This window comes from Chlorocebus sabaeus, chromosome 23, assembly GCF_047675955.1.
Source record: "Chlorocebus sabaeus isolate Y175 chromosome 23, mChlSab1.0.hap1, whole genome shotgun sequence".
NCBI classification, from domain to species: Eukaryota; Metazoa; Chordata; class Mammalia; order Primates; family Cercopithecidae; genus Chlorocebus; species Chlorocebus sabaeus.
In genome coordinates, this window is record NC_132926.1 from 49817228 (window position 1) to 49839914 (window position 22687).

At 48.3% G+C, this 22687-nt stretch overlaps 1 protein-coding gene across 5 annotated transcripts in view; it reads left to right on the forward strand.

The window, feature by feature from the left end:
• Positions 1–22687, forward strand: part of P4HA2 (prolyl 4-hydroxylase subunit alpha 2) — a 35264-nt gene that overhangs the window by 2645 nt on the left and 9932 nt on the right. For all 5 annotated transcript variants that reach the window (XM_008014353.3, XM_008014352.3, XM_008014356.3 and 2 more), the window contains 9 exons: positions 6595–6694; positions 7391–7487; positions 7892–8043; positions 11198–11335; positions 14719–14958; positions 15910–16103; positions 17244–17420; positions 20945–21015; positions 21250–21349. In XM_008014353.3, the coding sequence (XP_008012544.2) occupies positions 6613–6694; positions 7391–7487; positions 7892–8043; positions 11198–11335; positions 14719–14958; positions 15910–16103; positions 17244–17420; positions 20945–21015; positions 21250–21349 (1251 nt within the window). In that variant the 5' untranslated portion in view covers positions 6595–6612. The remainder of the gene's footprint in view (positions 1–6594; positions 6695–7390; positions 7488–7891; positions 8044–11197; positions 11336–14718; positions 14959–15909; positions 16104–17243; positions 17421–20944; positions 21016–21249; positions 21350–22687) is intronic.

Below are 22687 nucleotides of genomic sequence, written 5' to 3' on the forward strand. Positions count from 1 at the left end.
CTATTAGGCAGATGAAGTTGGCAGGAAAAGCTGTGATGCAAGTACGTGCAAGCCCAGCAGAGTGCTGGAGTGAGAGTTAAACTTTGGGAAAGTTGCTCACATCTAACAATTTGGAAGTTCCTTAGGGTAAGACATCAGCCTGTCCTGGAGCAAAGAGGGCTGGAAGGTCCTGTGGTCTGTGTGCTTTGTGCTAGGGACATGGAATGAAGGATAGAAAGACAGTTGTTTTTTTTTCCTCAGAGCAGAGGGGAATGAAAAGTCTGGATGATTTACTGGAGCCCTAGAAGAGAGTTCTTGTTCAGTTGGTGTCATTGCAGGGCAGAGGATTAAGTGTTTGGGTAGAATGCTCTCCAGCTCAGATGGAATCTGTCTGAACCTGGTAAGAGGCCAGCATCTGCTCTGGACCTCTTGGGAAGTGCTTGCTTAGAGTGTGGCCTGTTTTGTACCTGGCACTCTGAGGGCCAGGGTGTAGTGGAGATCCTCAGGCCTGGGTACTTGTAGGAGCCTGGAATGAGCAGGTCAGAGGCATGTAAGTGTGTGAGATCCTAGAGTATTGGTCCAGTCCTCCGCCTTTTGCTAGAGAACATTGCTTGATGAGCTTTAGAACCAGTGATTGACCAGTTCCAAGGTTATCCCCTGATGATCAATGTACTACATTATACCTGATTCCAGTCTCTCCTGAATTAAATGTTTCAGCTCTTGTGGCGCTCCTGGGACGTGGAGATTGCCCAATTTCTGCCTTGTTTGCATCTTCACTGTCCCCTAGTCTGGACCTTCTTTCTCACCTGGGAATCAGCTGACTTGGGCTGAGCAGCTGGCTGCCTCAGGTCCACTGATGTTTCTCTGCTGCCCTTGGTACTAATGATTGACATAAATTATGCCTAGTGTGGGGCTGCCTTCTAACATCTGTCATCACATTCAGTCCTCCAATAGCCCTACGAGATATAGGTCCTAGTATTGTCTCTATTATATACATGGGGAAACTGAGGAATCCTATAACTTGTCCAAAGTCACAAAGCTGGGAAGTGGTATAGAACTGGGGTTTAACTTTTAGTATGTCTGACCCTAGGGCAGGTGTGCCTATCCATTCGACTGTACTGCCTTGCCCTGAGCTGGACTGGCTGGTTATTTGTGAGTGCTGTCTTGTCTAAGGTAGGAGTGACTGCCCATCTGAACTTAAGACACCATGGTGCTGTTTTCTGGGTCCATGTTGCGTTCCTCCCTCTGGTGAGATTCAGCCAGGGATGTCATGGACCTGCTTTATGAACCTTTGGTGTAACCCATGATAAAGTCCTTAACCTGGGCAGGCATGCTCTTCCTGGGCAAAGTGTGGCTCCCCTGTTTGGGTAACAGATTACTGAGTAGGACTGGATGGCTGCAATATCCAGCAGAGTGTGTTTTGTGTTTGACTCTGGGTTCTGTCATTGATTTGTTGTCAGATGTCAGGTATGCAGGAAACCCTCTCTCAGCCTCAGCTGTTTGTCATTTGTATCTATCTTATATCTGAAATGGAGGTAGTTATCTAGCTTAGAAGGTTTGGGTGAGAATTAGATAATAGAAATGAAAGATTTTTGGAAACAAATAGTGGTTATCTCAGACTAGGTTCCCAGGAAATAGCCTGAGACAGAGCTTAAGTACTTAATGCTTTATTGCAAGGTGTAATTGCAGGGCAGCCAAGGTGAGGGAAAAGTGAGGTGCAGGCCCGTGTGATGGCTCAGGCCGTGCGATGGCTCGCGCCTGTAATCCCAGCACTTTGGGAGGCCGAGGCGGGTGGATTGCCTGAGGTCAGGAGTTTGAGACCAGCCTGGCCAATATGGTGAAACCCCATCTCTACTAAAAATACAAAAATTAGCTGGGCATGGTGGCACACGCCTGTAGTCCAAGCTACTGGGGAGACTGAGGCACGAGAATCCCTTGAACCTGGGAGGTGGAGGTTGCATTGAGCCAAGATTGCGCCACTGTACTCCAGCCTGGGCGACAGAGCGAGACTGTCTCAAAAAAATAAAAGAAAAAAAAGTGAGCTATAAAGGAGGATGGGAGGTGGTGTTTTAGCAAGCTGGCTACCCTGCACAGAGATGTACTCGGTTACCCTATGAGGGCCCTTTGGTAGCCACTGGGGAGACCAGTCTGGTACTTCAACAGTCTGGAGATAGTGATGAGGAGCCAGAGATTCTAGCTTGGGCCTGGATAGTCTACGCCACTGAGCTAAGGCAAAGTAAATACCCTGGGACCTGGGAGATGGGTGAGACCAAGAGTTTGCAAGGTGGGACATAAGAGGCATCCAATATAGTGGTATGTGGATTTTATCCTCGAGTGTAGTTCCCTTTTATGAGTTAGTCTCATCCAGACTGCCAAGTCTCTGCCGAGACTGTGACTGAAAACCCAACTTGGGTTTTGCGTGTCAGTTTTAACAGCCTTCTCTGCTACTTCATTGTCTAGTTACTGAAGCAAGACTTTGTGGTGGTGTTGATGGTACCCAGGTGGGAAAGTGGAAGTCAGTCGCTGTTCATGTACCAGATAGAGAATGTATGTGGATAGATACAGATAAACATCTTGGCTTTATTAGGTTCTTGGTGAAGGAGAATATTTTTCACATAAAGTAGTTGTTGAAGATATGAAACCTGGCGTGGTGAGATGAGGCTGGAGAGGGCAGCAGGGCCTGGTCACACAGTCAAAAGGACCCTTTGGGCTAAAGAGTTTGGACTTTATCCTGATGGCAGTAGAGAGCCAAAGGAGGGCTTTGATAAACCATGCTGGTTACTTTGTAGAGCAGAGGTGGGAGGAAGGCCGGATGAGATGTGGAGAGGCCAGTGTAGTGGGGGCCAGCATAGCTGTAGGGGAAGTTAGGGGTGGCTCAGATCAGGGTGATGACTGAGGCTCAGGAGAGTAGGGTGCCCCCCATACTTGCCTAGGGTGCCGTGACAGCAGCTTATGGGCCTGAATGGACATCCACATGCTTTAGTGGCAGGGTCTCCTGGAGCCTCTGGAGCCTCTTAGGCTGAACACACAGGTCCTTTCAGCTCTGTTATCCTAGAGTTGGGGGTGGTGGGGAGCCATGTCCAGTTAGGTTTTCCCCCTTCATAGAAGGCAGGCAGCTTCTTGTTCAGTGCCAAGCAAGACCAGTTTGTTCTCAGCAAGCTCATGTTCTGTCTCTAGGCTGTTAAATACATTGTTAAAACTCAAGCTGTTGCATTTGGGTTGCAGCTGGGAGCTTGGCAGAGGGTCTGCCTGATGAGGTAAGGAGAGAAGCTAAGGACACTGCTGGCTTGCAGCTGGAAACATCTTTTCATGGCCATTTGGCCAGATTGTCAATGTCTTTTCCAAAGATCAGGCTTGGTGGGACCTCTGGTGTATGTCTTGGAATTGCCCTGTGTTTAGAAACAGTGCCAATCGCCTGATGGGTGACTCACTGTTGCTGGGATGTTGGCAGGTTTTGCAGGACCTCCCTGTGGGGGTCCAAACACTGGGGCTGGCAGGGCCCCTTTGGAGTCTATTTGAGAAGGACCTGCTTTGTTTTCTTTACATTTTAAGCATATGATAAAATAATTTTAAAAATTGCTATAGAATTTCTTGTAGAAAGAGTAGAGAAATAAGCATAAAAATAAAAAGAAATTATTTCACCAAGATAGAGCCAGACGTATAACTCTTTTCTTGCATCTCTCTGTATACACACATACATTAATTTTTCCGTACCAAAATGGAATTATAGAGTGCATATTATTTGGGGCCCACTTTTCTCACTTAACAGTATGCTTTGATCTCTCCATGTTGGTATATAGTATTCAATCTTAATATACTCCATAAAAACTCATTGTATAGAAGAAATGTAAAATCTTCTATTGTTGTAGTTTCCTAATTTGAACAAGTCTGAGGTGAAGTATTTTTCATTGTGTTCCTGGTATGAGACAGGCATTGTTCTAAACTCTGGGCATGCAGCACAGATAAAACTCAGTATTGGTTTTCTGCTCAAGGCTGGTGTCACTTTGTTTTTCATAAAAGAGAGTTTGACATGGTTCACCTCCAGACATATTCCACTTGGATTTTGAGGGTTTCTGGCAGGGCTTTTGGCAGCACTGGACACTTTGTAGGGGCACTCAGCAGGTACATATACTTTCACCTACTCTGTCTTAAGCTGTGGGCATAGTTATAAGATGGGATGGGGATTGGCCTTTCCCACATTGTGGGGCACAGTCCCTCTTGGATGCTGCCTCTTCCCAATCTAACCCTAATTAGAGGACTTTTTGTACAGAGCCTTTTGAGTTAAGGGGCCCAGGCTTGGGAGAAATGGGGTAGGGCTCCAGAGTACCCCTGCCTGAGATGTCAGTGTTGATGTGGTAGTCTGGGAGCTGCTACTTGGAGGTGCCCAGCTCTCCAGGCTAGCAGAGTTAGTTATCCACTTTTCCCACCAGAGCAAGACTTTGCAGGCTCTTGGTAGGCAAGTCATCTGTGATTACCTGTGATTCTTTGAGGCTCTGCCCAAACCCCATCTGTAATTCTTTGAGGCTCTGCCTCCAGGCTGAGATTCAAGAATGGGCTCAGTCTAAGCCAGATCGCACATTCCAGAGAAATGACAGCTGGTATTCATGTAATGAAGAAACCTGGCTTTTCCCTGAGTGCTGTGAGGTATGAACCATAGATGATAGGAGCAGAATGGTTTGAAAGGAATGGACAGACTTCCTCCCTGGAATTTATCTGGCCTCTAAAAAGGTATGCAACTGTAGCTGGAGAGACACCTGGGGAAAGATGCTGGGTTCCCCACTTCCAACCATATCTGGTTTGGAATCCTGCCTGGGCTCTGTTCTCCCACCACCCCAGCTCTGAGGAGCAGTCAGCTGGTCCCTTTCTGTTCATAGATACATCCTCCCAGCTCTATGTTTACACTGCCCCCTCCCTACATACATACAGAAGGAGCTGAGCCTGAGCCAGTCAAGTGTTTTGAGGAACAAGGAACAGACACCCAATCCCTTAGGTGTAAGGGGCTTGTGCAAGCCAGAGAGAGGCCTTCTGAAATCCTGGGATAGAGAAGACAGTATAGTAAGGCCTTGAGGCAGACCTGTGGCTAGAACCAGGAGGGCCTGGACTCTGCCTCAGGGCCAGCCCAGGCCTACTCACTTTCTCTGGAGGACTAGCTGCTCTGACTCCCTAATGGACTGCTCAGCACAATACTCCCTACCCTGCAGCAGGTTCCAGGTTGAAAGATAATTGTCCTGTGTGTCTTGGGACCCCTACACCTAGACTATGACAGGAAGACTGTCAGCTCTGCAGACATTTGGCATAGGCATGAACACATGGGGCCATTCACTTATTCTTTCCTTGTGATAGAAGATCCCATTTGCAGATGGGAGTTGTGGTTGGCCTTCTCTGAGCCTAACCTGGAATCTCAATGGATTAGGATTTCTTCTGAAAGAGTAAGATGAGGAATGGTGGATGTGCTGTGTGTCTAATCAAGTATGGCAGGCAAAAAATGGATGAACTGGCTTAGCTTAGACTTAGAATTCTGTCAGATAAGGCTTATGTTTTTTGGGGAAGCATTTGTATTTCCTTTGTTTTGCTTGTTTTCTCTTAGTAAATTTCCACTTGAGCACTCCAGTAGGGTGCTCAAAAGCAGGGCAGGAAGAAGACTGGCAGAGCTGGGGTACAGATGGGTGCTAATCCTCCAGCACAGTTTAGGCTGCATGGCTGAGCTGGGAAGATGATATCTGAAGCTTCTGTTGTGGACTGAGGGTTACTGCTAGTGGGGCTTGTCTCAGGTTGTGCCTAACTATTTCTGGGCTGATGAGAAGACAGTAGCTGGCCCCTTTCCCCTGTCAGCAGCCCAGCCTGAGGTTTTGGCCATGTGTAGCATATTCATTTTTGTATCCTGAGTGCCTAGATCAGTGCCTGGCATCGGCAGGTCTTCAGTAAATATTTGTGAATGAATGGTGACGGGCCAATGAGGACAGTGTCTGCCAAGGAGCCTTACTACGGGAAGAACACTGTCTGCCCAGGAGACTGTCTCCCCTGACTGCTTTTTCTCTGGCAGGTGCAGACTGGGAGGGGTTAGTTTTATTCCTCTTCTGGCTGGCCGTCTGTTGTACACCTTAGTTTGGGTGTTGGTACCCTGGAGGATATTGTGTCAAATTATCTTTCTGTTATTGTCTCTCGTGTACTGTTACCTCCTTGTGGGCAGGGACTTGTTCCCTAGAACCTGACGCTGTCCTGGCATATGTCTTGGAAGATGAGACAGAAACAAACAGTCTGAGAAATAAGAAGGAGTGGGCCAGAATCTTGGACTGATAGAGCAATGGAACCAGAGCTGACTATACCCCCCTGTGATTCCACCTTCCCATGGTACAGGTGGTTGCTGGGAGTAGAGAGGATGGGCTCTCTCCCTAGAGCATATGGCTTCCCAGAGCAGCGACCAGAATTGAGCACACATCACTAGCTGCACACGCTTTGTTCTTTCTGCTGTTTATCCTTTTTAGCTTCTGTGTGCTAGGCCAGGATTTTGGTATGTTTGATTATCTGCATATGTGTTCACGTGCCTATGTGTCTCCTCACCTAAATTACTTTTTCATTTTGTTGATCCAGTGATTGTCATTGAATGCCTTTCAGACACTTCCCTTTGTGACCATGAAACTCTGGGTGTCTGCATTGCTGATGGCCTGGTTTGGTGTCCTGAGCTGTGTGCAGGCCGAATTCTTCACCTCTATTGGTACGTGCCAACAGGACTGTCGTCTCCCTGACACCGTGGCTCACATGCCACGGATATCTCTGGCTGCAGCCTGTTCTCATTTAGAGTGGGATAGCCTTAATAACTGGTTTTGACCAGTTCTGAGAAGAGTGAAACTAGCAGAGTTGCTATTTTCCCCTATACGATCCCAGTGATCTGATTGTTCAGGAAGCCAACTGTCTGAATTGGGTCTTTCTCCCTGGGAAGTGCAGGCTGCACTTGGGCTCTCTGGTCTTTTTGACCACCTTGCCCGTGGACCAGAGAGCGGTTCTGAGCAGCAAATCCTTTGTATCCTGAGGATCAAGCTTTTCCTATCCTTCTGACCTAAAGTTCAGAGCTTTTTATCCTGTGATGTGCCCTCAGGATATCCATGCCCGTGTGTCATGACCAGCTATGTAACAGTTTCAGAATGAGATTTAGGTCTACTTCTTGAGTGACATCCAGTGCATTTATCTCAAATGTCCCACTAGTGCCTCTGCCTCTTTCTCTCTGAAGTTGGGAGATAGGACCCCATGAGTGCCTAGGCCCCCTTTAACTCCAAGTCCCCATAATCCCCAGAGAGCTTGCATGTTCTTGTCCCAGGGGACTTGATTCTGTGCTGGTATTCTGTGCTCCAAGGAAGGAGGCTGGACATCCCTCTTCTGTTTCTCACTGGTGCCTTTCTTCTCTCTCTTGCAGGGCACATGACTGACCTGATTTATGCAGAAAAAGAGCTGGTGCAGTCTCTGAAGGAGTACATCCTTGTGGAGGAAGCCAAGCTTTCCAAGATTAAGAGGTGTCCTAAGTCCCCATACCATCCTTAGTTGGCCCTCCTTCCCTTCTGCCCCTCAAGGAACAAGGAAGCCACTCAGGGTACCTATTAGAGGAAGCCCTTGAGAGGGTGACGTGGGGCTGGCCTGGTTACTTCATGTCAGTCCTTGAGAGGAGCTAAGTGCATGGGCTACGGAGTCACTGTTTATTTTGTATTTAAGACCTTTTCCCTTAAATTGGGGGTCCCAGCTCTTATCTAGATTAAGGGGCTAGAAGTATCTGTGGGGAGTTACTGTATTCATTTTTCATTGCCTCTTGATGAGAAGGGCCCCAGCACCTGGCACCAGGGAATTCTCACCAGAGAAATTATCACAGGTCAAGACCTATGTGGGTGGACGCATTACTCTTCCTTTTCCTCTGGTTCCACAGCTGGGCCAACAAAATGGAAGCCTTGACTAGCAAGTCAGCTGCTGACGCTGAGGGCTACCTGGCCCACCCTGTGAATGCCTACAAACTGGTGAAGCGGCTAAACACAGACTGGCCTGCGCTGGAGGACCTTGTCCTGCAGGACTCAGCTGCAGGTGAGGGACGGTGAGCAGGTGCTTGAGTGAGCCCATATGTTCGTGTGCTCATGCCTGGGCTGTTGTGTCTGAGCCTGTCTTGGGTCTGGGTGTTGGTGGGCAAGTGCGTTATATAAACAGGATCCTGCTGGTCTCATGGCTCTCTCCCTTCTCTGTGGGGACCTGGAAGTTGGCTGTCCTTGGTTTTTAACGTCTAATGATGGTTAGTTCTTTTTTTAGTGTCCTTTTCTTAGTGTCTGTCTTTTTTTATTTTTTGCTAATGACATTTTTCCGATTATACAATTATACTTTAGTGATACATGTTTATAGAAAAGTTGGAAAACACAAAAACAAGAGAATTATAATTCTTAATCCAATTGCCCAGTGGTGAGCATTATTAAAATTATAGTTTTTCTACCTATGCATATACATTAAAAAAAGGGAACTATACATACATACCATGGCATGCAAACTCAGTTGCTTGGAGGGACAAATGAATTTACAAGTGTCAAGTGGGCTGGATGGTGGGACCAGGGCAAATTGGGGAGCATAGGTCTCATCTAAATTCATTTCTATTCATATCTTTTACAAACAAAGTGTATCTGTTGGTAGATTTGTGACAGAAGAAAAAATTCTTTCTGAATTTCACCATGTTGGCCAGGTGAGCTTCTTTATATGCTATTCAGTGTTCTTCTGCAACGTGGTTTTAATGTCTGGATGGTGATTACCTATCAGATGGTGATAATCTGTCATAGTACTGTCAAATGGGTCAAGTAATTGGATATGGGATTTTTTCTGAATTATCAGCACCTTTTTACATATTTCTTGGTGTATACTTCTGTTTTTTTAAAGGGTAAAGTCTTAGAAGTCATATTTATAGGTCAGAGTGTGAACTTTTTAAAAACTTTAAACTATACTTGATGCTTTTATTGTGATAATACTTTTTATGCCCTAATACTTTCCTGTCCATAAGAAGAGATGGTAGGGTGGGCCTGGAGGTGGGCTCTCCTAACTCCTAGCCCTGGATTTAGTCCTCCAGACTCACTGCCTTTTTTTTTTTTGAGACAGAGTCTCACTCTGTCACCAGGTTGGAGTGCAGTGGCGTGATCTCGGCTCACTGCAACCTCCGCCTCCGGGTTCAAGCAATTCTCCTGCCTCAGCCTCCTGAGTAGCTGGGACTACAGGCACGTGCCACCACGCCCAGCTAATTTTTTTTTGGTATTTTTAGTAGAGACAGGGTTTCACCATGAGTTGGCCAGGATGTTCTCGATCTCTTGACCTCGTGATCCACCCATCTCAGCCTCCCAAAGTGCTGGGATTACAGGCGTGAGCCACCACACCCAGCTGCCTTTTTTTTTTTTTTTAAAGGGACAGAGTCTCACTGTATTAGCTCAGACTGGAGTGCAGTGGCTATTCACAGGTGTGATTGTAGCACACTACAGCCTTGAACTCCTGGCCTCACATGATCCTCCTGCCTCAGCCTCTTGAGTAGCTGGGACTATAGGCACAGAGCCACTGTACCCAGCTCTTCACTGCCTCTTTGTCTCTTTTCCCTGAGTTGTGAGTGCTGATTAACTTCAGACTAGCTGTCTCTCTGGCTGAGACATTTTAGCCCATGTGGCCAGACTGGGTTGGGCTTGGGGGCAGGGTGGCCTCTGGAGAGGGATTGGTGAGCTCAGCCAGGCTGGAGCTGTGCCCAGTGAGCTCACTGCCTCCAGAAACCACGTCTGCCTTTCCCAGACTCCCGCCTCTCTGCCTGGGCCTGCAGCTTGGGACAGGCTGTTCTGCCTGCACGGCAGGAGACTAAGCCTACCCAGATGACCTCCCCTCTCCAATCTTGTTCTCCACACCCTACACTCACACCATCATCTGGTTCCTTTGGAAAACCTTATGATTACCTAGAAGGAGTTAGGTCAGGCCCAGAGAATAATTGGTTGTTTTCATCTCTGACTTTGAGTTTTTGCCCCTGAAATGAATGGGGCATGCTGACAGTGTGGCTTTTCCTGGCAGCATGTTCCCCTACCCCCATCCCACCAGATTCTAAACTCTTTAGAGTCCCTGACCATGTAGCTATGAAGACAAGGAAGGCAGGGTTACGGCTTCTTGGTCCCTGTCCCCAGTTATGGCTGGAAGTGGATGTTTAGGTCTGAAGTCATAGGTGGCAGTGGATATCGCTGCTCTTGGGGAGAGGTTGGGGAAGGAATGGCCTTGTTCCCCTCTCATTTCTCAGCTTAGAGGCAGAATTGAAGGCCCTAAGTCACCCTGGGAAGGCTTGGCTCCCACCTGGAGCCCTGGGATTGTGGGAGGTATACATCTTACTTTACAGCTAGGGCTTGGAGTCCCAGAAAAGCCTCCTTGGAGTACTTCTGTGGTCAAAAGCTTTCCCAGGCTTCAGGCTGTGGTCTTGAGCACCATAACTGGAGAGCCCATGCCCTGAACTCATTGCAGGTCTGAGTGGTGGGAGTACAGAGGAGAATAGGCCCACCATGGTCTCTCAGGGGACTGACCTTGCTGGGCTGGTGCAGCCCCACCTTGGTCCTTGGCCTGTCTAGGTGGCCCCTCAGCTGTCAACCTAGGGGGAGGGGGATGACCTCCAGGACTTTCATCATCACCATTCTGGATGATAAGTGCCAGTGGTCAGTAATGAGTGGCCAGCGCGGCTTCATTAGTTAACTGTCATTGTCCTTTGGACTCCTCAACTTGAAATGTGGGCTGGAAGTCTGTGTTTACCTGACTGGCCCAATTACTCTGGATCAAGGTTTTCGATGGGATTCATTTTCCACTGAGTGGTTGACAGTTCTTCCCTGAGTCCTCTCCCGTGCTCTTCTCAGTTACCCTCTCTATCCTCTGTTTCTTCTGTCTCCACCAGCTCTGACTGAATGCTTTGGAGCCAAGACTTCTAGGCTCCTAAATATTAACTAATATGGGGGGCTGTTTCTACTTAGTTCCAAAGAGCAGCACGGGCAGTAGGTACAGTGAGGACTAAGAAAGGAAAAGTCCCCATAGACTGGAGTAATCAGGGACAACTTCCTGGTGGAAGGGGCAACAGCCTTTGAGGGAAGGGGCGGGGAAATTTCACTAGCCAGAGACCCTCTTTGTGGCTGCCTCTCTGGTCCCAAGTGGAATTCTGCCCCTGGATCAAGGGTAATCTCTTGTTCTGACTCTCATTTGGAAGGTTTTATCGCCAACCTCTCTGTGCAGCGGCAGTTCTTCCCCACTGATGAGGATGAGATAGGAGCTGCCAAAGCCCTGATGAGACTTCAGGACACATACAGGCTGGACCCAGACACAATTTCCAGAGGGGAACTTCCAGGTAACTCACCACTCCAGGCATTGCCTGTCCTGCATGTGTCTGTTTAGTGGCGGGACAGGTTGGAGCCACCACCGACTTGTGGCCTCTACCCTCAGGTGCACCTCTGATGTACCTCTTGGCTCACCATTTTGTGTTGGACTCCCTCTCCCATGACAGGTTTCTCCCTCAGCCACTGCCCTGCCACCTCCTTCCATGTATTAGCCAAGGCCCTCTCCTCTTGTGTCTCAGAGAAAGCCAGAGTTGCTGTTCAGGAACCCCCTCTGCCTCTGTCTCCAGAGCACCGCACAGATCTGCATTCAGACCTGCTTCCTGTCTCCCACCCTCCAATGTCTTTTCATCTAAGACTGATCTGGGCTTAGTGTCCCCCTGTCCTGAGTCCTCTTAGTTACAGTCTCTGCTCCTATACATTCTGTCTCCACCTCTCCGGGTTCTACCCTTGAGCTCACATATAGGCTGTATTCTTGCTCATCTTACACTTGCCTCCCTCAGTATCTGAGACTCTTTTGAGTCTTTGCTGCTGATCCATCTCTTCTTCCCTCCTGGTTAGGCTACTGGATAGAGTAATCTACACTCTATCCACTTTCCTGGTTCCCGTATACTCCTGAACTCACAGTATCTGGCCTTTTTCCCCCCTGTTCACTGATCCTGTTCTTGCAAGGTCATCAGTGGCCACTTGGCTGATAAACGCAGATAACAAGGTTCACACATAATGTTCTTTAACTTCACAGCAGCATTTGACAGATGGATTGCCTCATTCTTCGTGATATTCTCTCCTCCTTTGAATTCTGGGATACTGATATCTGCTTCCCTTTTAGCCTCTCTGGTCATTTTCTCTCAAGTGGCCCATCTCCCACTGACTTCCCAGTGTTAGTGTTTATAAGAAGATGTTTTGAGGGCTACTGGAGACCAGTAAACCCAGCGATTCACTGTGTGAGGCCCATGTAGACCCAGCTTATTCCAGCTCCAGAGCCCCAGCTGCCCACTTTAGACTCCATTAGAGAGAGGGCAGTTCAGGGCACCTGCAAGGTCTGTTCACCCTGTAGCTTTGAGATTGGTTGCTTGGAGAAGGGAACCACACCCTGGCATTGACCTCTCACATTCACTCAGCAAACCTGTGAGTGTCCTGAATAGGGATATGGAGCAGAAGGGAATTACTCCCTAGGACTCCATCCTTACCTCATCTTCTCCCTGAACACCTTCCCCAGGTGAGCCCCGCCATTTCCATCATGTGAGGTGGATGACATCCAGATCTGTGTTTCCTGCCAAGGTTTGTCTCCTGAGCTTCTAACCAGCGTAGACAGATGCCTTTGGGACATCTCTACTTGAATGTTCCATGGACTTCTCGAACTTCATGTGTCCTGAACTGAAATCCTCATCTCCTTGTGAACACTTTACCTTCCCCCTCATCCTTCTATCTCAGCAAAAAGGACCTCCATCCTCTGGCTGCCTAAGCCAGAATCCTAAGGCCTATGGATTCTACCTCCTTCTCTCATGTCTTCTGTACTTATCCCCTGACTCCAGCCACTTTTTTCTCAATTTGATTATCAAAATACCATCCTGACTCGTCTCCTACTTCCAGCTCACTGCTTAAGACCATCTTCCATATGGTCTTAAGCACACATTTGTTCACATGAGTTCCTGATTACTATGCTTAATTTCCAAGGCTAAACCCAAACTCCTCCTGTGTGTGATCTTTGGGGTCCTGCATGACTCCATTTTCCTGGCTTCCTTGCCCATTGTACTCAGCTTTGCCTATCACTCAGCTCTTTTGTCTCACCCCTCTATAGGAATACCTTTACCCATGTCAGCTGGGCTACTCCATGTCTGATTGCCTGTCAGCACTTAGCTCAGCTGTCACTCTCCCAAGTGCTCTCCAGGGAGCAGACATTCGAATTGGCTTCTGGGGAGGATGCTGAGTGCCAGGGAGCCATTCTTAGCATTTTTGGCATCTGGGAGACATGTTGATAATAGCTACTGGTCATTAGCATCCTGGGGATCATAGGAGACATCTTCATATGTCATCTCATTGAATTCTTGGAAGAAGCTCTTTAAAATTGATGATATTATCTTTATTTAGAGATAAGGGGACTGAGACTTAGAGAGATATGGTACCTTGTCTATAGTCACACATTGGTGGGCACCCTAGTGAGGCCAACACAGACCTAGCTTAGTCCGGCTCCAGAGCCCCAGCTCAGTCAGCTATGTTACTCTGCCCCATCAATGCAGGTTCCTGGGCCTGCAGAGCCAGAGGAGACCTGTGGAGAGGGACAAGGGGCTCCAGGAGCCCCCTAATCCCTGGCCTACCTATGGACTTCATCTTGTGTTTACTCTCCCCAACTTCCTGTTCCTCATTATTGATTCCTGAGCCACCGGGGTGAGCAGACCCTGGTCTCTGAAGCATTTAGCCTACTGTGTAGGGGTTTCATTCCAGGCAGAAAGAGCCTTCTCTGAGTTCTTTTGTGTCAGCCATGCCCCAGTTGCTGTTAATGGGGCTGTGGGGAGTCTTCCTTGCTTTCCAGGGAGAGTCACAGCCCCTACTTCCCCTCCATGGTATCTGCTTTCTCATTATTCTCTGAGGAACCGCACACATAGTCTTTCCCATCTTGAGCCCACCCTAAATCCTGCATCTTCCTGTAGCTGCTTCTTCATATTGGCTTGAAACTATCTTCATGGTCACTTTCCAGCACTCCCCCTACAGCAGATGACCTTTGGTCATAAGACCCACTGAGCTGATACTCAGCAAGGTCCCTGCCACTTAACAGCCAAAGCTGGCACTGCAACCTTGGCTCTTGGCCTCCCTTGATGTCTCTCACACCACTCCCGCTCCCTCTGTTTCTCCTATCTTTAGTTCTTTCTCAAGGTTACTCATTGTCTGTTCTTTCTGGGTAGGTGTTCCCTGGAGCTCTGGGCTCAGCCATCTTCTCCATTCTTTCCTTAGAGTTCCTGCAAGCAATTTTCCTCACCCATGGCTTGGTTGCCACCTAAATTTATGTTTTTTATATTCAGCTAATTTTCCCATCCTCCAGACTCATATGGCAAGCTGCCCACCAGACATCTGCTTCTCTGTGGTCCACAGGACTTTCCCACTGTCCTCAACGATGCTTCCTGGTGGGTTTTTGGGGCTCCCCCTAAAAAGGCCCCTTCCCACTTGGGAGATAGGGAATCTGAGGCTAAGAGGTTGGCTGTGAACCCCAGTCCAGGGCAGGGCCATCTGTCTGTGCTCACTGTGTCAGCGGCCCTTTAGGATATGCGGTCTAAATGTCTGATGGGGTTCTGCTTGGTAGTGCCCCCCATCCAGTGGCCCAGGCTTTCCTTGAAGCAGGAATCTCTTTCCCTAACCCAGAGGCTCTTTGGAGCCTGACAATTTACTTCCCCTGCTGTAGGAACCAAGTACCAGGCAATGCTGAGTGTGGATGACTGCTTTGGGATGGGCCGCTCAGCCTATAATGAAGGGGATTATTATCATACGGTGTTGTGGATGGAGCAGGTGCTAAAGCAGCTTGATGCTGGGGAGGAGGCCACCACAACAAAGTCCCAGGTGCTGGACTACCTCAGCTATGCTGTCTTCCAGTTGGGTGATCTGCACCGTGCCCTGGAGCTCACCCGCCGCCTGCTCTCCCTTGGTAAGGAGATTCTAGGGGAAGGTAAGATGGGAATGGAGAGTGGCAGAGGAACTGCACTGTGCTGGCGTCTACCTGACCCCTCTCCTGGGACTGAGTCAGTTTACCCTGTCACTTGGCCAGTGACTAATGCATTACTGACTTTAGGTCCAATCCAGCTTCTTACTAGCTCCTTACCCACCTCAATCCTGGCCTTAGCTTTGCCCAGTCGCTGATAGATACACTCAGGCCTGTGGCACTTGTGGCCCTTTTTAATAAGGACTCTGTGTTACGGTGTATCTGTCACCATGCAGGACTACACAGGGTGGAACCTTTATTGCATCAGGAGCAACCCAGGAGTCAGAATGTACTTTAGGATTGCTACAGTGACAAACAGTGGCGGTGCTATTAGAGGCCTGAGGTCTAATAGTCGGACTTAATATGGCATTGATAGTGCCTTGTGCTGTTGAACTGAGGAAGGCCAAAAGCACTGTGCCTTTAAAACTCATCTACCTCTTTTTTTTTTTTTTTTTTTGAGGCAGAGTCTCACTCATCCAGCCTGGAGAGCAGTGGCGTGATCTCAGCTCACTGGAACCTCCGCCTCTGGGGTTCGTGAGATTCTCCTGCCTCAGCCTCCCAAGTGGCTGGGATTAGAGAGGCACACGCTCCCATGGTGTATTTTTTTTAGTAGAGATGGGGTTTCACCACATTGGTCAGGCTGGTCTCGAACTCCTGACCTCACGTGATCCACCCACCTCAGCCTCCCAAAGTGCTGGGATTACAGGTATGAGCCACGGCGCCTGGCCTCTGTTGGTTTTTCGGTTACGAACAGCATACTCTGTTTAGATGCTGTAGAAGGTAGAATGCAGCATGCAAGTGAGCTGCTGGGAGAGAAACCCTTACAGAATAATTTCTCTAAATGACCTAACAGATGTTTGTGGTTTCCTTTTCCTTCTCGTTCCTTGCTTTTTCTAGACCCAAGCCATGAACGAGCTGGAGGGAATCTGCGGTACTTTGAGCAGTTATTGGAGGAAGAGAGAGAAAAAATGTTATCAAATCAGACAGAAGCTGAGCTAGCAACCCCAGAAGGCATCTATGAGAGGCCTGTGGACTACCTGCCTGAGAGGGATGTTTACGAGAGCCTCTGTCGTGGGGAGGGTGTCAAACTGGTGAGATGTGTGAGGGGGGCCAGGGTGCCAAAACAGTAGACCTGGACTCTGGCTCTGGGTAGGCAGGTTTGGGGAAGGTGTTCTTCATTCTGTAGGTACTTTTTTCAGTATCTCCCCCAGTTTTTCATGGCATCTGTGAGGCTGACATGTGGATATTCTCTGAGGTAGGAAAGGAGACTGTCTCCCCTCATGCCCCAGGTAGAGTGTTGCTCCTCTAAGTTACCACTGAGCTCACCTCCTTACCCCAACATGTCCCACTTTTTGCTTCACTCACTGTTGTGAAGAAAACGATGGGTGGGCGTACCTCAGGCCCCAAGAGAAGTCATGGTATAAGTGGAGAGTAAGTCTTTGTGGTAAAGACACCAGCATGTACCAGAGCTTGGTATTGAGCCTTTGAGAGCCCTGGGATCCTAGTGCTTCCTGAGGAGGCCCAGGTGTGACAGTCTCTCGGCCTTTTCCATGCCCCTGTCTGCATGGCTTCCACTGGCTCCTCCACCAGGAAAGGTTTCTCCCCTGTCCCAGCTCTTCAGACCTACTCAAGTCTTCATGAAAAGGGTCAGAAATTACTCTCTGCCATGGGACTTGAGGATGTGAGGTGATCTTGGGAGAGAAGAAAGATTGCATGATTTGTGGGGTGTCACTTCATGCCAGTTAAGCTGAAGGGGCTTTTGTTTCCTTCCTTCCTTCCTTTCTTCCCTCCCTCTCTCCCTCTGTTTTTCCTCTCTTTTCTTTCTTTCATCTCACCCTGTCACCCAGGCTGGAGTGCAGTGGTGTAATCATAGCTCACTGCAGCTTTGACCTCCCAGGCTTGAGCAATCTTCCTGCCTCAGCCTCCTGAGTAGCTGGGACTACAGGTGTGCACCACTATACTTGGTTAATTTTTTATAGAGACAGAGTCTATGTCATCTAGGCTGGTCTCAAACTCCTGGTCTCAAGCTATCCTTTGGCCCCCCAGGGTTCTAGGATTATAGGCATGAGCCACTGTGCATGCCCACCTGCTGGGCCTTTTGTTTTCTTCTGTGGTGTGGTGGGAGGGAGCAGCTGCTGGCCATGAGGTGAGACCAGTGTCTGCAGACAGCCAGACTGGGACCGAGGATTAGGACTCACTCAGCTCAGGGCCTGTTACTCTGTACTCTCCAGACACCCCGGAGACAGAAGAGGCTTTTCTGTAGGTACCACCATGGCAACAGGGCCCCACAGCTGCTCATCGCCCCCTTCAAAGAGGAGGATGAGTGGGACAGCCCACACATCGTCAGGTACTACGATGTCATGTCTGATGAGGAAATCGAGAGGATCAAGGAGATCGCAAAACCTAAAGTAGGTGTCACTTCAGGTCCTTCTCGGGGCACTGAAGGGGGCAGGTCCTTTCTCTCATCCCTAGCACTGTGGGTGGTTGGTTTGCTCATCTAGCCACCCTTTATCGATACCTAGCATGGGCCTACTGTGGGGATACAGAGATGCTTCAGACTCAGCCTGACCTTGTGAGTTCGTGGTCCAGTGGGGAAGAACAGGGTAACCAATGTGGACAGCCAATGCTATGATAGAAAGTCATGCTGGGAACAGGGCAGGTCCACACTGGTGTGTCAGTTCACCTGGTTGGGAGACTGGTGTGTGGGAGTTTTTAGGAAATATTCCATAAGGTGCTATGAAGCTGGGTCCTGTGGAGCTCCTGATTAGGACTGTAAATGAGTGAATGACTTAGAGGAGAATGTATATCTTTATAATATTGGGTCTTCTCATCCAAGGGCGTGACAGGTCTCTCCATTTATTTATATCTTTTTAAGTTTTCTTCGTATAATCCTTGCACATTTCTTAAGTTTAGTCCTAGGTAGTTTCTTTGTTACTGTTAATTTACTTTATTTCTTCATTAGTATTTTAACTGGTTACATTATTATATTAGTTTACTATTCTATGCCAAACTGTTGATTTTAAAAATACATTTCATAGTAAGAGCTAATGTTTACTGAGTTCTTAACTGTGGCAGGAACTTCTAAATGCTTAACATATATATTAACTATGTCACAGTTATGAACAGCTGCTCATAACGGTGTCACTGTCTCTGTTTTGCCTATGAAAAAGCAAACTTATGCAGATTGCAGCTAGTGGTTGAATTTACTTATTCCTTTTTTGGTTTTTAGCTGATTCTCTTTGGTTGCCTGGATAGCATTAACACCTGGAAATAAGGAAAATTTTATTTTCTCATAATACTTGTAGTTCCTTTGTTTTTATAATCTTATTGAATCGCCCAGAACTTCTAGAGCATAATTACGAAGAATAGGAATCCTTGTCTCATTCCTGAATTTCCTGGGAATTCCTATGGTATTTTACTGCCAAGTATGCAGTTGGCTGTTGGTTTTGTATATATGCCATGTTTTACGATTATTCTTCTGTTTCTAGTTCATAAAAGATTTTCTCCCCATTTGACATCTTTCAAAGAGACCTACTTGCTGCCATACCCCATCACTGATGATTGGGAGGGAGGATTTAGCTGGATTCTCTATTGCTCTGCTCCTAATAGAATTGTAGTGGCCGAGGTGACTAGGAGGCCTGACGCTTATGGAGAGACCTGAAATAGGTTCCTATCCTGGCCCCTGGACCTCATCTTAGAACACCTTGGTTTGAGGTACTAGGACATCTACGGCTTTGAGTCAGTGGTTGGCATCATCAATGTGGCTGAGGGAGGGGGCTAGCCAGATGTATGGAGAATGGGGACTAGGACTCCCCTTTCTACTCAGCTCCAGAGTCCTCCAGGAAAGAAAACTACTTTGCTGGTTGTGCCAGGATTTCCTGGGAGATTTCTTACCTGTTCTTCAGTTCCAGACACTGAGAACATTTCTGTGTGCATGTGTGCATATATGTGTGGCTGGCCAAGGGGTAGTATTGGGAAAACATATATTTGAATAAAAGCCATGTGAAGAGCCAAACAAGGATGGCAAAGATGTTTGGCTCTTCACACGGCTTCTATTCAAAGATAAGCTGACCCCTCCTTTCCGGAGACTGTGAGAGACAGATGCTAGTCTGGCTTTGAAGTAGAGCCAGTGAGCTTAATTTGGCCTGTGGGGAATGCCTGGCAGCTGTCTATGGGGTCTCTGGCCTGCTTTCAAAATAGCCCTGTGTTTCCCCTGGGGCAGAGCACAGCTGCTCAGAGCCTCTTTGTGGGTGTCAGGCCAATGCTAAGGCACAGATGTTTGGATGGGGTCTGGTTGTGGCTGCAGTTTTCAGGGAAGGACGGACATACGCTGGAGCTCAGGAAGGGCCGTGAGTAGGAGTTTGGGAGCCGTCTGTCCTGCTTGCAGTGGCCATCTTACCAGATCATGCTATAGCAGCATAGTGTCTAGGTTGGTCCATCTCACCCGCTTACTAGCCTTCTGGTCCATTTACTCCTCTCCATTCCGTCTGCCACCACCTGGCCTGGGCCACCATCATCTCTTGCGCTGACCTCTGCTGTGGCCTCACTAGCCTCCCAGTCCCCACTCTGGCCCCTTATTAGTCAACTCTCCATAAGTTATTCACAGTGATCCATTTTACATTCAAATTTTGAGTGTCCCTCCCCTGCATGAAGCCTTCCCCATTTCTCGTTGGCCACAAGGTTGCATCTAGTCCCTAGCTCCTGCGTGTCTCTTCAGCCTATTTTACTACTTCCCTTAACCTTTAATCCACACCTACTGCCACACCCGTTTTCATTCCCAGGCCTCTGGATTGCTGCTCCTTCCCTGTTCCTGTAATGTTTCCCTACTTGGATAACTCATGTTAACCCTTCAGGCCTCAGCTAGGTGGTCTCCTCCCCTAGGAAGCTATTCTTGAGACTATTCCCTGAGCTTCCACAGGACATTAAGTTCACCCATGCTGTGCTGCAGTTACCTGGCTGATTTTCTGCTTTCCCCACTCGACTGAGTTGTAAGAGTGCAGGGGCCATGTCTCAGTTACCTAGCATAGTGCCAGGCACAAAGTAGGCACTCATCAATATTTATTAAAATCAAGGGGAAGTGTGTTGGGGTGGGAGTACCTGGGCCTGTGGCTGCACCCATGTGAGGTCATTAGGACAGTCCACAACTGAAGCACATGGACCTTTGCCATGTTGGCTGACTCTGGGCAGCGAGTCCCTCCTGGGGTTTCACTAAGCCTGTCTGTGGAGGCTGGGGGAATGAAGTAGATGAGGGGAGTGCGTGTGTAGTGTGTACATATGTGAGTGGGTGACTTCCAGGCAGTGGTTCACTTATTTTAACTTACAGAATCTTTTCCTGGTTTTATCATCTGACTTGTAAGGATCCCAAGGGAGTGAAAACTGTGCCATCTGTCTTTGCCTCTTGAGGCTGTGGGAACCCAGTGTGAGGTGGTACAGCAGGAGAGTGTTTGGATGGGTTTCTTGGCAGAGGAGCCCACTGAGGTTCAGAAGGATAGTGGAACTTGACCAAGTTGAGAGACGTACATAAGGCGGAGGCTCAGGGATGGTGGCACAGTCTGAATATGGTGGGAGTAGCTAAGCTCAGGCTGTGCTCAGGCAGGAGTGGTATGTGTGCCTGGCAAGGAAAGGGGCTAGCCAGGCAGATGCATGGATGGATAAAGCAGGCATAATTCTGCAGGCAATGCAGACCTGGGGAGGAGAAGGGATGAGCAGTGACCGAGCAGGGCAATAGCCAGGAACTGATTGCAGATTGGGAATGTGGAGGCCTCAGACTTTTGCCCTCACCTGGCCTGCAGGATCTTGGGGCCTTGGCTAGAGCCATTGGCTGCAAAGCTTCCTCCACTAGCATGACAGCAAATGTGGTCCCAGTGCTTTCTGGGAAAATACTCAAGGCAGAACAAACAAATCAAGTATTCCTTCTCCTCCTTCCTTCTAGCTTGCACGAGCCACTGTTCGTGATCCCAAGACAGGAGTCCTCACTGTCGCCAGCTATCGGGTTTCCAAAAGGTAAACAGAGCAGGGGTTGGTAGCTGCTCAAGTCTCAACTTCAGGACTTCTCAGTGCCTACCCTAGGAATGGGTGGCTTGCCTTTTCCTGCCTGCTGGCGACTCCTCACCCCTTGTTGCAGCAGGTACCCTGTACTGCCTGTTCGTGCTGGCCCTGACTCTGGGGACAGAGTGCAGGACCTCATGGAAGCCTGCCCTTCCATCTTCTTTTCTCTGCTCTTTTCTTTTTACCCAGCTCCTGGCTAGAGGAAGATGATGACCCTGTTGTGGCCCGAGTAAATCGTCGGATGCAGCACATCACAGGGTTAACAGTAAAGACTGCAGAATTGTTACAGGTACAGATAGTCCCTGGGACTGTAGGAGTTGGGAAGTGGGTATTTGTGGCTAGATGGTCTCACAAGGTGTCCAGAACTGGGCCAAAAGCGGCCCAACTGTATGACTACTGCCTGATGCAATGATATGGAGTGATCTCATTTTAGGAAACCAGAATTAATCATGCCTGTTGGCTTTCAACAATTAGTGTTCAACAAATATCTATTGAGCATCTTCTGGGTGCCCAAGTGTGCTGGAAGCTAGGGATCAGCGGTGGCTATGGCAGGTTCATTCATGTCTTCTTGACAACAGAAGCTCAAATCCTGAATGGTCTCAGGGACATCGCTAAGAGAGCTAAAAATGGTTTCAGAGGCCATGGTTCTGTGTCATAATCAAATACATTTGAAGGTCAAAGTGTTCTGTGCGTTTTCTCCTGCTGAACCACAGCTGAAGTCCCTCCAAAAGCAGCAGCAGGGGAGTTCCCCTGAGGGACTGCCAAGATGGGGTCGGTTGAGAATCCAAAGAAAGCGGCACTAAACCCCTGGATCTTTAGTCCACAACATTTATTAGGGAACTTGCAGAGTGGGCTGCAGCAATCCTCAAAATGGACAGCAAGAGACAAGGGTTGTTTTACCTAAGTATTTCCACAGTGATGGGGTCAGAGTGTGGAGTTTATTTGAGGGTTTAGGGAATTTGATTCAGGGCTGGGGCTAGTTTCTTTCAGTGTGTTAGGCAACAACCTAAACACCTTCATCAGTGCCTGGGAATGTTCAAGACCAGCTTGTGTTCCAGCCTGAAGGGAAAAACCTGCCGCTGGCTGGGTCACAGAGCTCTCAAGGGAGTCTGATTTTCAGTCAGAACAAAGAAAGGCAGGGGTGGGTCTGGGGGACCTTACACTGTGATATGTAGGTGGAAGTGAGAGGCCTGGACTGGTTAAGCTGGTGCAGGTGGAGTGTTCTTGTCCAAGTACTCCCACTGGGACCCTGGCTTCCTGCCTTTATTCAGAGGTGATTATGAAGAAACGTGGCAGCACCCTGCTGAAAGGTTTTGGGTAAAGCTCCTTATTAAAGTATCCTCTTGGGTAAAGCTCCTTAATAAAGTATCCTCTTGGGTATTGAGTTCAAATCAGTACTGGCTGTGTTCCCTTATGAATATTGGAACTTCCGTGTTCTGTTGTAAAATTGATGGCCTAAGACACTGTCAGAGAAGTTTCACTGGCATCTTTCTAGAGGCCCCTGGGTCTCTCTGTTTGGCCAAAGTTTGTGTATACTTAAAGATAGCAGCCTTTACCTTTATGATTGGCATTTGGGTCTGATCTACTATAGATCTCATTAGAATATTGACTGAAGATCATTTGGGAA